The sequence below is a fragment of the Morchella sextelata genome (genome assembly GCF_020137385.1).
Source record: "Morchella sextelata strain SCLS chromosome Unknown scls_2, whole genome shotgun sequence".
Lineage (NCBI taxonomy): Eukaryota > Fungi > Ascomycota > Pezizomycetes > Pezizales > Morchellaceae > Morchella > Morchella sextelata.
In genome coordinates this window covers 2,259,968-2,275,917 of record NW_025408617.1, presented here as the reverse complement: position 1 = coordinate 2,275,917, position 15,950 = coordinate 2,259,968, and the positions used below count along the sequence as shown (strand labels likewise).

At 46.5% G+C, this 15,950-nt stretch overlaps 3 protein-coding genes across 3 annotated transcripts; all 3 read right to left on the bottom strand.

Annotated features, from left to right (window-relative positions):
* Window positions 1-1,268: 1,268 nt before the first annotated feature.
* Window positions 1,269-3,878, bottom strand: H6S33_005860 (uncharacterized protein; the record flags this gene model as incomplete). The annotated part of the gene is made up of 8 exons (XM_044837252.1): window positions 1,269-1,311; window positions 1,370-1,377; window positions 1,428-1,771; window positions 1,856-3,015; window positions 3,077-3,506; window positions 3,567-3,607; window positions 3,664-3,784; window positions 3,842-3,878. The coding sequence occupies 8 exons, from the start codon at window positions 3,876-3,878 to the stop codon at window positions 1,269-1,271; spliced, it is 2,184 nt and encodes a 727-aa protein (XP_044699169.1).
* A 5,756-nt stretch (window positions 3,879-9,634) lies between these two features.
* Window positions 9,635-10,610, bottom strand: H6S33_005859 (uncharacterized protein; the record flags this gene model as incomplete). Its single annotated transcript, XM_044837251.1, has 3 exons — window positions 9,635-10,056; window positions 10,131-10,191; window positions 10,251-10,610. 3 exons carry the CDS (start codon window positions 10,608-10,610, stop codon window positions 9,635-9,637), a joined length of 843 nt encoding a protein of 280 aa, XP_044699168.1.
* A 3,713-nt stretch (window positions 10,611-14,323) lies between these two features.
* Window positions 14,324-15,343, bottom strand: H6S33_005858 (uncharacterized protein; the record flags this gene model as incomplete). Its single annotated transcript, XM_044837250.1, has 7 exons — window positions 14,324-14,362; window positions 14,423-14,489; window positions 14,557-14,706; window positions 14,758-14,888; window positions 14,967-15,036; window positions 15,101-15,182; window positions 15,271-15,343. The coding sequence occupies 7 exons, from the start codon at window positions 15,341-15,343 to the stop codon at window positions 14,324-14,326; spliced, it is 612 nt and encodes a 203-aa protein (XP_044699167.1).
* Between the last annotated feature and the right edge of the window lie 607 nt (window positions 15,344-15,950).

The following is a 15,950-nucleotide window of genomic DNA, read 5'->3' as shown; positions in this document are numbered from 1 at the left end:
CGGTCTGCGGGGAAGTTTCATGAAATCTATTTACACCTGTCCATCAGGTAGGTATCCTATCTAAAAACAAACTGGGGCCATTGAGAAAATAAAAAAGAAAGGTAGGAAGAAAGGAAAGGTAAGAAAACGAGATGATGTCCTACATCTCCCATAAATGACATATCCACCCCAATATAAACAACTATCAACAGACCAAAGAAAATCATTGACTACATCTATAATAGGTAATGATGGGGGAGATAATGCTGGATTAATATCCTTGATTAATATAGTGCGATGCCCACAGCTGGAACTTTCATGCTCAGCATAGGTCTTAGAGTGACTAAATACTACCTAATAACGAAGACACCGAGGTATTAAAAAAGAGAAAGGCAAGAGGGATGAGCTTTCATGTCCAGAAGGCAAATGTGCCCGTGTATGCTTGAATGAGAGATGAAGACGAGAAGAACGTATATGCTGAACAGGAAGAAAATCGTGAAAGGTGGGGCAAAATTGACAAAAAGAAAAAGTAATGGAATGATAGAAACAATAATGAGTGTGTAGCAAAAAAAGAAGACGCCCTATGGCACCCCGCTTCCTTTCAGCGTTTTTATAACAACCCCAACAAAAATACATGAGTCGTAGCTGAGGTATCGTACGCGCCAGAACATTGAGTATTTCCTGCTCAACGATCCAATTCAACAGCTTTTAACCCCCTCCCAAACCCCAAGCCAAGCACCAGGCAGAAAGAAAAAAGGAACCCAAATCCTTATCCTCGTTACTTAGTTAAAACGAAAAAGAAATAAAGCATGAGAAGAAAGACATTTAGAACGCAAAGTTAATACAGAGATATCAGCGCAAAAGCAATCTGGAGTTCGAAAATAGAATAATAAAAAAATAAGCCTCGAGAAGATCCAGAGAAGATGACACCTGCAATGACACCGTGATATTATACCCGACCCAGAAGAAGAAAACTGAACAAAAAGCGAAGCGTATGTACGGAAGCTGTTAGCAAGTGTGGATTCCAGTCTATCAGTCCCCACCTGCACCCTTCCTGTTTCCCTTTACTCCAATACTAATGATCTTGAAAAATGAAGTTAAGGAAACAGAACGGTAGCAGAAATTGAAAAATTGACTAAAAAGACGCAAATGAAGTGTAACGAAGAAAAAAAAAACGTGGGAAAGGGGGAGAAACGCAATCCGTAAAAAACTCTTTTCCTTGATCAAACTTTTGAACATGCCACGCCGTTCTCTTCGATATGCAAATCACCCTGACATTTCCATCATATTTACCGCACTGCAGTCACCATCCTCCTCTCAAGGCTACTCGAACTGCTTGCCGCCGATGTTTGGCCACTGGCCCCGCTATCTGCACTAGCGCTAGCACTACCCGTAGTACTTCGATCGCGGTTACTCGTCGATCCCTTTAAGAGATTGGTTTGGCTTACCCCGTCAGGAATCTGTCCAGCCTGCTGCGGTAGCACTTGTCCTTCAGGAAATCTCGGGCTCGGTTGTCTCAAGGGCCCATTGGGCGGCGGATGACCATTGGGGAAATGGCCATTTGGAGGGTGGGTGTTTGACGCGTGTCTAAAGTTTCGCTGATCTGCTGGGTACCCAGGGCGAGGCCCATGGCCGTTCGGGCGCACATCACCAGGTGACATGCTCGTTCGTCGATTTGGCGGCGGTGGCATCTGGCCTGGATGAGGTGGATATGCCCCTCCTCCTCCTCTTACTGACATCCCAGTAATCTCATCCAAGCCGCGAGCGGTCAAAGAATTGGCTCGTGATGAATCTGACAACATTTTTCTATCAACGCTGCCGTACCTATTTGACGAGTAGCCCATCAAACTACTGTCCAAAGGAGAATCGTGCAAACCAGGAACATCACTCATGAGCCTGGCACTCGCCCGACTTCTAGGACCAGGTCTGCTCGGAGCCATTGAATGTCTTGTTCTGTTCGGTGGCATGGCCGCTGCATCGACCTCAGACCCTCTCAAGTTACCTGCACTGGGCAGCCTTCTGGTCCTCCGTGACGTCAAACTCATCATATCAAAGTTATCGGGGTCGATTGGTGGCATAGGTGGTGGTGCATCAACATAGCCATCATCTTCATCGTCGTCGTCATCATACACACTCCTGGCCCGACTTTTTCTCCTGCCTTGTTTGATGCTGTGGCCATTCTGGCGCATACTGATCTCTTGTTCTCGAAGTGCTAATTCCCTTTGTCTCAGTTGGAACTCGCGTTCCCGAAGTGCCATTTCACCAGCAGATGGCGCACGGCTTCGACTAGGTTGAATATGTTCTCCTCCATCCTGCTGGTGCGGTAACTCCTCGCTATCCGCCAATTCATCGTATAGAGCAAGGTGTCCGAATTCCTCAAGGTCATTATCAAACGAATTCCTGCGTGAGACTGTTCTCGAAGGAGGTTGTGGGGAATTGCTGCCATTTTGTGGTCTTCGGGGGTACCCGTTAGGGTGGAGTCCATTCGGATTAGGCCCATATGGCTGATGAGGTGGCGGACCACGCCTTGCACCCATTGGAGGGCCACCCATAGAAGGAGGCGGTGGTCGACGTTGACTGTTCATGCCGTTTATGCCGTTCTGTTGAGGTCTGGGTTGCTGTGGGCCATTCTGCATTGGGCGTGGACTAGGGCCATTGATTGAAGCAGCTGGAGATGTAGGAGGCCTTGTCTGGTTGGCCGTATTGACATGATGAAGAACTGTATACAATGCCTGGCAGTGGCTCGCTTTAACCCCAGCAGCTTGCGCAAATTTAATTGGTGAACCCAAATAATTTTCAATCTCCAAAGGTCTCCGGGCAACAAAGTCCTGGTACATCATGCTTTGTGGTGCTTGAAGTTGTTCATCAATAGTTTTCTGCTTAAAATCTTCTGAGAACGAACATGATTGCGCCTTTGCAATGTCAATAAGCTCGTCGATTAGGTCTGGAATAAGCTTCTTGGCGCCTGCTTTCTCTATCAACACTGAGTGAACTGGCGTCTCAAGAAGTACACTTAGCGGCTGAAAGGCTATGGGTCTTGTATAAAGTTAGTAAAAAAAATGAAGCCTATAGATACTAGTAATTCACCACTACATACCCAATCATTTTCTCCCATTGTTGTTGCCGAATATTTGCCGATACATGGCATTCAACATTTCCAGATGCTAGGGTCAAAGCCAAGGCCTCTGCCATATCTAGTTGGAGGGTCATTGGAATGCTGGGGTTCTGATTTGTTGAGCCAACCCATACTTCCGAGGCGCCAGCATGTTCAAACTCGCTTGGGCCTGACTGGATGATGTTGGCCCCATTTACGAGCGACAATACAATATTCGTAGGGAATCGCGATTCTAGATATGATTCTATTCCCAGGCTGTATGTGGTGTTTACAACAATGCAGGTGTGCTGTGGGGTGACTACTGAATCGATTATCGCGGCTACGTCGTAGAGGTCCGGTAGTGCTTTTACGCACAGAAGGACGTAGTCGAATCCTCCAGGAATGCCAGCAGCTTCTTCTGGTGAACGAACAACTAATTCAAAAGCATTTAGTACTCTGATAGGTACGGGAGTAACCGAATCATGGAACTTACCGGAATGTGGCTTAAACCTCTCGTTACCGAATTTGCCTGACCTTGGGAGCTTATCAGCATGCGGTAGAGCTCAGCGAAACAGAGAGCGAGCACAAACTTAAAAGATATGCCATATTGCGATACTGTATCATGACCGGACTTCCATACCAGCGTAACATCGCAGGCATTTGTGGCCTGCAACCTCCATGATAGAAATGCAGAAACAGAATTACCCCCAACTGCGAGTCTGTTAGCAAAGGTCCCGAAAACAGGTATAAGAGAGGAGCGCAACGCACCCGAGAGTATTCGTAATCGAGGCGAAGCAGGAGCCATTATTGTAGTGGAGCGGAAGGAAATACTATTCTTCACGGAGGTGAGGCAGTTGATAATGAGGGATCTCTCTTGACTTGTTGATGGTGGGGAGTGTCTTTGATTTGGTGGGCGTTGAGTTGGCGGTTATCTTGGTCGTTGGTGTCTTCCTCGAACTCTGATTCTATAGGCCAGTAACAAACGAATGTCGGTCCCCTCAAGGAAAGGTATCTCTGTGCAGAATATAATCAAAGGTACTGGTGATGAAAATACAAATTTGTGGAGCAGTGCTGGTGGAGGAATGAGCGTCGGGAGTGAAAGTTGGAACCCCAAGACTAATAATGTAGGACTAGGAACGAGTGTATGGGCGAGCTAAGGTAGAAGAATAGCGAATGTAGAGTGCTAGGGTGGAACGGAGCTACTTGACCCTGGTGGGATGGTCGTTTCACTATTGATACGCCGCCAGGTTGAAAATAGGACAACGGAAAGCCGGAGAGAGACCGCGATGAAAATCCACGACTTTGCGAAATTGAAGATGCTGCTGCTCCTCGTGAATGGGCGGACTGCTAATTGCGTGGGGAGGAGGCGGGGGGGGAGGCTCAGCAGGAGGGGGAGCAGGGAGGGCAGGAGAAGGAGATGAGGAAGAAGGGGTAGAGGAGGGGAGGGAATACTGATGAGAGCAGCTCACAAAGTTGAGAATAACGTAAATTGACAAGAAGACGACGAGGGATAAAAGGATCGAAGTAGGAGACGAATACACCAAGTGGGCATCTAATAATAATACATGGCTACATCTTAGTCTTTCTTTTTTTTTTCCTATGGAGCTGGATCTTTCCTCTTTCCACACTTCCACAACCCAAGCTGGGCGCAGTTTCCGTGCCGTCAAAAGCGAAGCGCGACATAAACAGAGACCAACTGTGAATGTGCGATAAATGATAGGGCGGGTATTCTTGTTTTTCTTGTGGTCTAGTCTACAAATACCAATCCCAGCTAACACAATCCCTACCCGCCTCCTCTATCTTGTTCTTGTATTACTAGAATTCCCCCGGAATTATTGTTTAAACTTTCAACTCCCTCGAAATATAAACCCCTTCAATACCATGCCATTCTACCCCTACAACCTACTACATAACCTGTAAACAAAAAAGGGGCATGGCAGGGTGGTGGTGGTGTGGCAATTGTTTACTGTACTTTGTATGTTGCAGGCCTAGGGTCCATAATAGAATTTTAAGAATCCTACTGGGGCCAAAACTGACAATCGCAGGAGCAGTTTATCTTCTTCTTCGGGCTATGCCTCTTCCATCAAGTCCCATTGTGTACCTACATTTATCTGGTAGCTGATGGCCTCACTTATCAATGAGTCCCACTCTGTCCTACCTACTAGAACCTGCTGCAGGTGGTCAAAAATTGGGACCTGATACAAACCTAGGTATGCTTGTTTGTGCAGCTATGGAATCCATCTGCGACATCCAAAGATTAGACGGGTGGTGTTGGCCGTGCAATATGTATGGCTGTATTCCTGGGCAAGCACGGTCAAAGATTGGACATGCACTGGATGAGAATCGCCCAGCCATAGGCCTCCTTTACCAGTCGTTATCTTTGGGTACCAATCATCGAGGACCACTTTAATGACACCTGCCCAGTCATTGTATCTCACGAAAGACAGGTAAGCTAATGATCCGATCATCCAATGTCTCTCCGACCTGCCTCCCCAGAGTCCCCACAACTACTCTTGCATTCAATCTATCACTTACTAACTCACTCACACTCATGTACTGGCACTCGATGGTACATACTTCCTCCCACCATGTATGTACCTAGAGTGCTCTACTCTTTACTACCAAGGGGGAAAAAGGAAAAAAAGAATACACAATGCAGAACAACTTTGGACGGCAAGGTGCAGGGAAGGAAAAAAAACTGTGCGCTGGACGAATTATGAAGGGTCTGACATCCGTGGGATTGAAAACGAAAGAAAGACGTCATCTGTAAGGAATGCCTGCAGTGGTGCAAGCCACGCAAGCTAAGTAACAAAGCAGTTGCCTCGCTTACTCCTTGGCTGGGCAGAATTTCAGCCTCCTTATAATATGGTCAATAAGCCACTTCACGATCCCACTCCAATCTCTGTTGACGGGGAATTTCTGGATCTGAGGCTGGGCTCCCAGAAAAGTGGACACCGAAATCGGGACGGGCAGCTAGAGCATTCATCGATACTCTACCATACCTTGCATGTATTGGCTTCCGCCTTATGCACTCCTGGAATTTTTATCACCCAGGCTCGTCCCATAAAGCTAGGGCGGGCCATCCCACGTCCGACCGTTTATGAACTTCATCCCTGTCAATCTGGATGAATCATAGTCCCATTTGATGTTAATAGGCATCAGTGCCAATCTGCTACTCGTCGATGAACAGGTTGGTGATCCTCGAGGACAATAAATCGTTGCTCCTGACTTATATTGATGAGGTAACCCCTTTTCAATTGTCCCTTCAGCATACCGGTAAACAAAAATCTAAAGTCTGCAAGGAAAACAGAACTCTCAATGTATCTCTACCTAAGGGGATGGCAGCATATTCATATCCAGATTCCCGACGTCCCTCGTGTCAAAGCTATATTTGGGTGATCCCTTCCCAGCATTCACGATTATCGGGTGCACGCTCTTCCGCTTTTCTATCATCCACTATCCGCGATAAGTCCGCGCGTTTCTCTATCGTGTCACTGCGGTATATCCCGTGCATATGTACCGTAAAATAGCAGCCTGCGCTATGCAATAAAAGGACAAATCCCAGGGCCCACAGGGATGGATCACCAACCACTTACCTTGACTATAGTCCGCAGTCATCTCTCTCGGAAATCACTTCCATTGACACCGCTCCTGGGGAACCCTATCTTCAACCCATGAGAATCTCATGGGTTGAATCCAATTTGGAAAGCGGTGCCTCTCACCGTAGAGGATAACAACTGTGCTTTTTCTCAAAAAGATAGAGTTAGTCAATCACGAAAATATTTCTATCAACAGAGAGTTTATTTTGGAGCGTCTTTTGTTTATGTGGCTTGCACAGGTCCATAATTCGCCACGCTTTAATCTCAAATGCACTCTACTTATGACAAATAAATTAAACTCAGGTGCGGAAGGCCGATATCCGACTAACGAATACCAGGAATTTTCGCGAAATTAAGCGACGTCATAATCTAGATAAAGGCATTACTCAGGTACTCAATAGTATAGTCAATACCCAATGGGGAAAAGCAGCAGTCGAGAAGCTGTCTTAGGAATCTTAGCATGTTCTTTTTGCACGTTTTGCCGGCTTTTCCAAATGTTTCCGGACGTCATATGTCCAGAGATCTGCGATGTCAGGCTTTTCTCCTGCAGGAACCACCACAAACAATGAAGCCTTTCGCTTAGCTGTGATGTGCAATTTTCGGCACATAAATTATTGCTTGTGCAGACGTCAATCTTCGAAAAGTGAAAGTGCAGACAGCTGTAAGGAGCGCGCATAATCCGGCCTGATAGAAAATATATTCCTTCTAGAAGGTCACATCTGAAGAAGAAATCATAGGCGGAATATTTGAAAAGAACAAGTTAAAATTATTATCACCGTGGAAAGGCGCTAAATACTATAATTTCTTTTGATATAAACAACGTCCCCGAGGCACTAGATACTATTTGATATAAACAATTTCCCCGAGGCACTAACAAGCAGATTTTGGGTTTGCCGCCCCTTTGTGCCGTCTTGGTGCATGCTCGAGGCACTTTCAAGTCAAAATCAACGTAATATATAGTTACACATGTTTCACGGACCAAGCTCTACTCTAGAAGGCGTAGCCGTTACTTTTTCACAAGGTGTCCTATGAGTTTCTCTGGAGTCCGGGGAAACCAGGATATCGCAGCATAAATTCAATAACAGAACATGGTAGCATATCTTGGAAGTCTATACATATGGTCACCTGATAACGTATTTTGATAAAGGGAAATATTTTTCTTCAGACAGTTGCCCACAACATTCCATGTGCTTGTGGCGTCCTAACCAACACCCAGATATACATCCAGATATACACCACCTCGATGTTTATGATATGCATATAAGTGCATATGTACCTACATATACCTATGGCGTTATCCAAACGTTTGTTCCGAGGCCATGAGCTTCTGGCGTGACCAAGTCCCAAAGCTTTAAACTCAGTCACAAAAACCTGATTGGCCTCATAGACTTTACCCCACATACAGGATAATTTATGCAGTCGCTGGCTGTTGCATTCACTACGGATTTGCATACAGAAATCATTTTAGTTGAAGTCTAATCTAAGTACTATAGAGTTAGAGAATTTTAGTCCTGGATGTTTCTGCCATGGTACTGCTAAAGAATTCCTGTGCACAACACGAATTTTGGAAGAAATATTGCCGATTACCGGATCTCAGGGCGTACGACTTCTAATGTTCTACAAAAGTTTCAAAACGCACGAAGTTTTTGAAACTTCACGATGGAGATCCGGCACATCCGTACCGAGATAGGCCTCGGGGAATCACGGAAAGAAATCGTCAATGACACAAGATAACAGGTGTCTCGTATAAAAGCCTTCAGCTCGACTCCTAGCAGTTGTACGTGCTTGAATGTGCTTGAAAACAACCCCCAACAGAATCGTCTGATTTCCTTTCGCGTAGGATTTTTTTTTTCCTTTTGATCTACATGCAGGCAGAACGTGGAAAACAACACCTGAAATTCAACACTGTACCGAGTATGTGCTCCGTAAAGGTGGAAACCCGGAGGATATCTGTTCGTGGTTCCAACCAGTGGTTCCACAACGTGACAGCACCGAGATCCTTTTTTCCCAAAACGGCGGCTATCTACAGCACGCAACATTCCGTGTTGTGCCTGAGGATATATGAGACTTTTCTCACAAGATGTCTCGGCCGATGGGTTTTTCCATCAGGAACTCTGGCTGACAGGTTTGCTGGGAATTGCGTTTTTTCGCCTTTTCAGAGAACCACTGCACCACGCTCGGTCGAGAAGAGAGCAGAGAGCCAGATAGCCGAAAATATTTTGTCACCGTATCTCAGGCAGGGTGTGCACGGACACGCATGTACCGTCCGTTACACTCCAGTCACGGCTGGATATTCCGAGCCCGGTCGATCTGCGTGAATAATATTTCAGCTTGATATGCCAAGTCACGGGTATATTGGACCTGTTTCAGTCGCCAGCAGCTAGCACCAGCACCAGCAGCAGAACCAGGCTCCAGCAGGCGCTCATTGATAGGGGCTCTAGACGGGTCGGAGTAAATACCGTCCCTAGCCTGGAAAAGGGATTAGATTTTGGATCAAGCATATCGTGTTCTTGCCCTATTGTCCAATACTATGCTGTGTCTAGCGCTTCTACTGCTGATTCTGTGCCGATGGCGGTTTTCTTTTTGACGTTATCAAGATTTCAATTGTTCACTAAGTACGATCGCCATGTGGTTCTGGCAGCCTCGCAGTCGGGCGAATGTTACAGGTCAAATAAATGGTTTTCTTTCCCGGAAATTATTGAAATTCTTTGGATAGTAATACATTTCGTCCAGATTATTGGACGCCTTTTGATTATTTTTAGCGTTAGCTTCTGACCGCAATTTAAATTTTCCGAATTAACCAATTCTCTGCATGTGCATCGAAGAAACAACACAGGGGTATCTTGTAAAACAACTATCATGAAACATGCAGAAATAAATAATCATTCAAAAACAGGAAAAAGAGAACAACACAAACCCTAAAATTACACCGGTCCACATCACAAGCAAGCCCAAGTAAGTCCTACGCCTCCTCGTCTTCTACCTCTTCCATCTCCGCCTGGAACCTCGTCAATTCCTCGTCAACATCCGGGGCAGCATTTATCCTCATCGATATAGCCTGCGCCGCCGTCAACTCCCCACTAGCTGCATTTTGATCCGCCGCTTTCTTTTCCTCGGCTTCCCGTTCTTCTTTGGCCTTCTGGGCCTCTAGCTTCCGCTTCACAGCAGCAGGAACGAAAGCTGCAGCCTCCTTCCGCAGATCGCGCAGAATGGGCGCGGACTCGTATGTAGTTTTGACGACGGGCGCCGCGGGCTTTTCGGGGAGAGCATGTGGCTGACGGGCCCCTTCCCGGGCTTCGGGTTCGGGCCTCTGTTGTCGGGGTAGAGGAGGTGGTGTGCCCTCGGGCATTGGGATGTCGCGAACGGAGGAAGACGTAGATTCACCTGTAGTAGTAGTAAATAGGTTATTAGCAAAACCTACTCCCTCGTAAACCCTCGTAGATATAGAATGCACATACCAGAATCGCTCTCATCGCCCGCACGCTCAAACTGCGGCCTGCCGGGACCTCGCTTCTGGAACTGCACAACCATAATCAGCCCCGCCTTATCACGCTCAAAGCTAGACCTCAAAAACCTACATTACTTGACCCAAAGTCCGCACCGGCTGCCCTCTTAACTCCAGCCTGCTGCCCACCACCTCTCCCGCCTCTCTCCGCAGTACCTCCCGCCTCCCTTCTCTTTGCCCTCTCCTCCTCAATTTGTGGGCCCAGCGTCTCTCTCGCCTTCTTGACCGCCGCGAGATCCTTCTCCAGCTCCACAAGCTGCTTCTTATCGTGTGTTGAGATGCGACCACTCTCCTGCAGCGCTACCAGCTCATCGATCTGCTTCTGGATGCGATCCGGGTTACGACGCGCGAGCTTCTCCGTCCGTATTTTAGCCTTCTCGGTCTTTCCCTTTTTGATCTGCTTTGCCTTTTCTTTCTTGTGCCAGGCCTGCATTGTCGCTGTTTGTAGTAGTAGTTGTAGATGGGCTTTGGTGGGGGACTTGGGGAGTTTGGTTGTTGTTGAGGCTGAAGAGGTGTGGTCGAATTTGGGTTTCTGTCGATCTACGGGTAGAGCCGTGGGGTTCCCTGCTTTAATTGTCCGGCTTGGGCTGTGAGACGTGACACGTGGTCACGTGAGAGGGTGCCTAAGACTTTCTGGAAGCTGGAGAGGTTGGCTTGATAATTGACGGGGTGTCCGGATTTTACGGTTTGTGGGGATGCGCTTGAAACGACGAGTGCGTTTTGTGCTCTGGGGGGGCTGTGAACCGGGAAATGGCTTTTTTGGTTTGGTTTTGACTTTTAATATTGTTTACTGACTCTATGTTTGACAGAAGATGGCACTCCCACATGCATGGCCTAGGGACTGGGAAGAGGGTCTTGACTGGTGTTTAGGAATTTCTATATACTTTGTAGACGTATGTGGGGTAAGACTGTCCTCGGGTTGCTACAAATGCGGGGATAGAGTTTAAATTTGCCACAGGCTGCCGATGTCAAAGTATATGCGTGGTAGTCGATGCATGTACCGAAGTTTTACTTTGAGTCTGATGGAGTCACATGGGGCCCCCTTTCGGTAGAGAATTCCTTGAAACTTGAGTCAAAGAGACTGGAGAGTCATGAGTACTGATATATAGGTTTATGCACCCAACCCTTAAACTCAGTAGTGCCTCTAGATCTATGGCTCTTTGCAGAAGTCTTCTATGCGTTGCTATATATATACTCGTACTTGAAACTATAAATTCCTACCCTGTAATACACGGGGTAATACGCTTTATGGGTCGAAGGGTTCAGGGCGATATATATTTTCATTTGTTGTGACCGTAGAGAATATTAAGTATTATTTTCCTATACATAAGTAACACTGTATATATCTAGGACAAAGTACCAAAGTTACCGCCATTACCGGGTGTATCTATATGGCAATACAGCCTTACTGCATGCCTCTTCTGCCATTTCCTGGTTTTCGTTCCTGATTCCAGTTAAGAGGCAATATCTATTACCCGCCACTACCGTCCCGACCTCTGGTACTGAAAAAGTAAGGATAGAGTTATTTTTTCTCTTTAAAGCCAAAAACGTATCTCTCACATTGGTTTTCAACAAACTGTAGTAGGACTACAATAGTAAAGGCACTACTAGGAGATCAACTGCGCAGATAAAATTTCCCCGCAACCGGCCCGATGCTACACTACTGATAGCGGCTAAACCAAAAGCAAAGTACTGAAATCACCTCTAGATTTAGGATGCATGTCATTCAACTATGCCCTACGGTCAAACTGCCCTTCCACAATTCTGTGCACGGAGGTTGGTCTTGTAGAGACGCCTGTCCTTCCCGTTCCTCTTTTTGGGGGTCGCTGGCGGTAGATGAAGAGGGCCATGCGGAAGTGATGAATAATTCGAACACCGAGGTGAATTCATTGTAGATGGTATTTACGGAAATTTTCAGGAAGAAGGATTGAAGGGTTGTTCGTCATGAACTTTGGGATGGGTGCACGATTGAACAACAACTGAAAGCTCTAGGCATTCCAATACTTTTCTCAATAGCCTACATATATACAATGAGCGTGTTAATCCACAATTCTAAATGAAATATTTTCGACCTCAAGCAGCTAGTTTCTGTAATGACTAAGCAGTTTGAACTTGTTATCACGTGCCAAACCACCCCCACCATTCATATCCCAATCTCGCCCGTGCCCGTAATCCTCATTACCAACATTCCATGGAGAGTTGACTTTATGTCAATGGGTGTTACCCGAACCATACAAGGCCGCGTTGATATCCGTTGGCGCTGGAAAGTTTGCTGATCATGGTTGATCACTCGGTTATTCACGACACCTAGTGGATACGTATATGGCTTTTCAAATGACAGCACGACCAGGCACGTCATATCTTGTCCCGCTCAATCATGACTGTATGACTAGTTCGCTTAAACTCTCCAGTCCACAAGACGTTCAATCAAGTCTTTGCCCTCTCTCGATCTCGTCTCTCCAACGATCTTCACTAGAATCACGCTGAATTGAGTTAACCAGGTAGGTTGACTAAATTTAGAGTGGAGGATCTCCAACCTTGTTTGCAGATGGTAACGCAATGACCTTTTTGTAATTGAAAAGTGATGCATCTTGCTGAATGGCTTCAATCTTGTATCCTTGAACTCTTTGGACCAGTAGGGTATGCTCCGTTACATTTCTGCACTCCATGGTCACAATTAGGGGAGGGTGCGGCTAAGAGGTTTTACTTACATGTACTGTCTACAGACCGCCTTCTCAAAAGCGAGGAGTTTCGAATATACGCACGGGAATTGTTGCACTGGTCTCTAGCGATATATAGTTGGCTTTCTATTGCTACGTTTGATAATATCCAGAAACTTCAATCCCGCTAGTAGGGAACTGAATTGCTATAGGTATAGGAGCTTAATACCAAGAGGGGGGGGTATGGAAAATCGTCTTTGCAGTCGTAACGCTTTCCTTTCTTCTTTCCTCTTTTCTTCATTTTACTTTAACGAGGACGGATCTAGGGGGCGCTGGTACCAATATATTACTTCTCTATTCTGTAATGACCTATTAGAGTTCTGAGTAGCTAGTATTTGACTGTGGGTGTGTTGAGATCTCATCTCTTTCCTGCACCCACTAGTGCAACTAGTGATGATATGCCGGCATCCAAATTTCAGACCAAAGGTCTTAACCCCAACCTGGTCTTTATAGGATGTGAGGGGCGATTCATATATCTGGTAGTATTAAGACGTGTTAACCACAGGCCTCATGGTGGTGCAATGTTAGGAATATCTTTAGAAGTCCGTCCACCCACTCGAATCACTTTGCTCCGTTTCAGGGACTCTCACGTTTCAGAGCTGCAGGAACCCAATGCCTTCACCTTCTGATGTGTTCGACCGTCAGACGAGCGTCCATCCTATAGGACTGGGCCTGCTACTCGTACGATTTTCCATACGCAGTGCTACATTAACGGAGGGAGAGAGAAAAACGAAAGAAAGGGGAAAAAAAAAAACGCATTCTAGCATTCTCGTGCGGGGGACCCGAATAGATCCAGTCACAAGCACTCGTTACCGGTTCTGCATTTGAAATTGAGACGAACCCCTCATTTTACGGGCTCGTTTTGCTATCCCTAACTCTCATACCCGGGGGGGGGGGGTGTGAACTAACCTAGGGAAGAACATTTTGCGGGAGTTTGTTGGCGAGTTGAGTGGCCAATCAGAAAGAAGAAGGCTGCTCTTTGTCTCTTTGCTTTTATACAGTGAGTATTTGAAGGTGCTCGGGTTTGGTTGAGGAGACATATGTTGAGGTGGTGGTGTTTGAGAACGAGATATCGTTGCCCGGAAAATTGGCTCAACAGGCCCACCCGGAATTTTCGCTGGATGGGCGTGGGCGATCCCCCTTCCCAGTTGGCACTGTCCACTTCATGCTTTAATTCAACCCGCGCCAAACAATTTACCAAATCCCACACATTTGATTCTAGGTTTGAGCACCTCTGCTACCGCTGCCGGTTCCTTGAGGTGCTTGTGATCTTCATAGAAATTTTCAGGTTTCTCTACCCTCCAAACCGCAATTGAAATATATTGAGATAAAGGGTTGGAAGGACATTTGCAACACATGGATCCTAGAATATTGACTGTCTTTGATTGCCTACATTCCTTAGTCATTCTAAAAGAGCTACCGTCATCTACAATACGGTGGACGTAATCATCGGACCCTCGACCTCCTACATATGCCATCTTAGCGCAATCTACCACTAAGCATGAAGGGGGCAAATACAACTCACCATTCTTTTCTCCTTTCCACAGATCAATTCTACGATCGTCAATACCCACAACAGTGCAGTCCCAGGCCTTTATTCTCGACAAATCAGTCACACAACCACCCTGACGCGCACATGCAGAGTAGTAGGTTACTAACCCACGAGAAGTGATCACCTTCCCATCAACCACCACCCTCTCCTCCTCATATTCCCATCCTTTTGCGACGATCTCATCCTTAACACAGGGATGACTTGTAACTTTAACCTTTCCCTGCTCGGGGAAGGAGGAGGCTGATGCCACCAGAGCACTTTAGAAGTCAGCAATTGAACTCTACATTGATAGATAAGGGTGCATTTACGTGGTACCAGCGCAGATACACGCTATCCACTTTCCCTCGCGGCGACAGCGGTGGATGAGCTCCAGTGTGACTTTGTCCTCTGAGAGAGTCTTTGCTCCAGGACCGCCGCCGGGGATGATCAGGATGTCGGACTGTTTGGCTTCAGTTTGAGTATACGTATATATATATCAAACATAGCTGCTGTTTCTGCAGTGGTTGGAATATTCTACCTCGATATCATCGGCATTGTTATTGGCAAACCCGTCTTGATCTGGGATGATCTTGAGGCCTCTTGATAGTCTGGCATGGGCGAGATGTCATCAATCTACTCCGTTGCTTGTTGAAGATAACGTGTTTTACATACTCCACCCATACCCTGTTTTGCGATTGCGCATCTGCACGGCGCACAGCTATGGAACGAACATTGAAGCCAGCCCTTACAAGAACTACAATGTACTAGCGTTAGCTCAAACGAGCTCTCACCGAGATGATTAAGGGCAGTAGTCGCAAACGCAAACACCGAACGCCACTCACCATCAAAGGCAGTCACAAACTCAATCTCCTCTGATCCATCCGCGACGAGAATAACTGCAGAGGGCTTTGTCATGATTGAATGATTTTGTATAAAATTAAATCGCAGTAAAGTTACTATGCTATGTAGTAGGTGGTGAATATCGTCTGTGCGGGGAGAGAGAGAGGGTGAGGCTCAAAACGCCCTGCCAAGACGGGTTGCGTCATAGCTCCCTGCACCCAATGCACTGAGTGAGTGAGACATTGTGAAGCGAGCGATGTCTCATGATTCCGGCCCGTTCCGGACTACTGTTGTTGCTTCAGCTCATCTCCTCTGAAGCTATCTAATCGACGGAAGTAGCAAAAGGATTAAGGAGGAGAACAAGAAGCAGAAGGAGAAGAGAAAAATTAAAATGAAGAAAAAAAAGGGGGAGATGAAGCAACATATATCAAGCAGAGAAGGAGGAAACTGAGGTTGAGAGGTAGCTGCTTAGCTAGCTAGCTGGCGCGCGCTGCATACATAATAACACTTGATCAAGGATGATCGAGGATATGTCTCGGATTCAGGGCACCAAACTGTATTTAACCTTAGATTCGATGCATTCCGTACGCGTTACATACAGCTCATCTCTCTCATCTAGAGTGCCTTGGGTACTTCATGTACTCTAGAGCAGCAGGTACCTACTTCATACATGCTCTAGCAG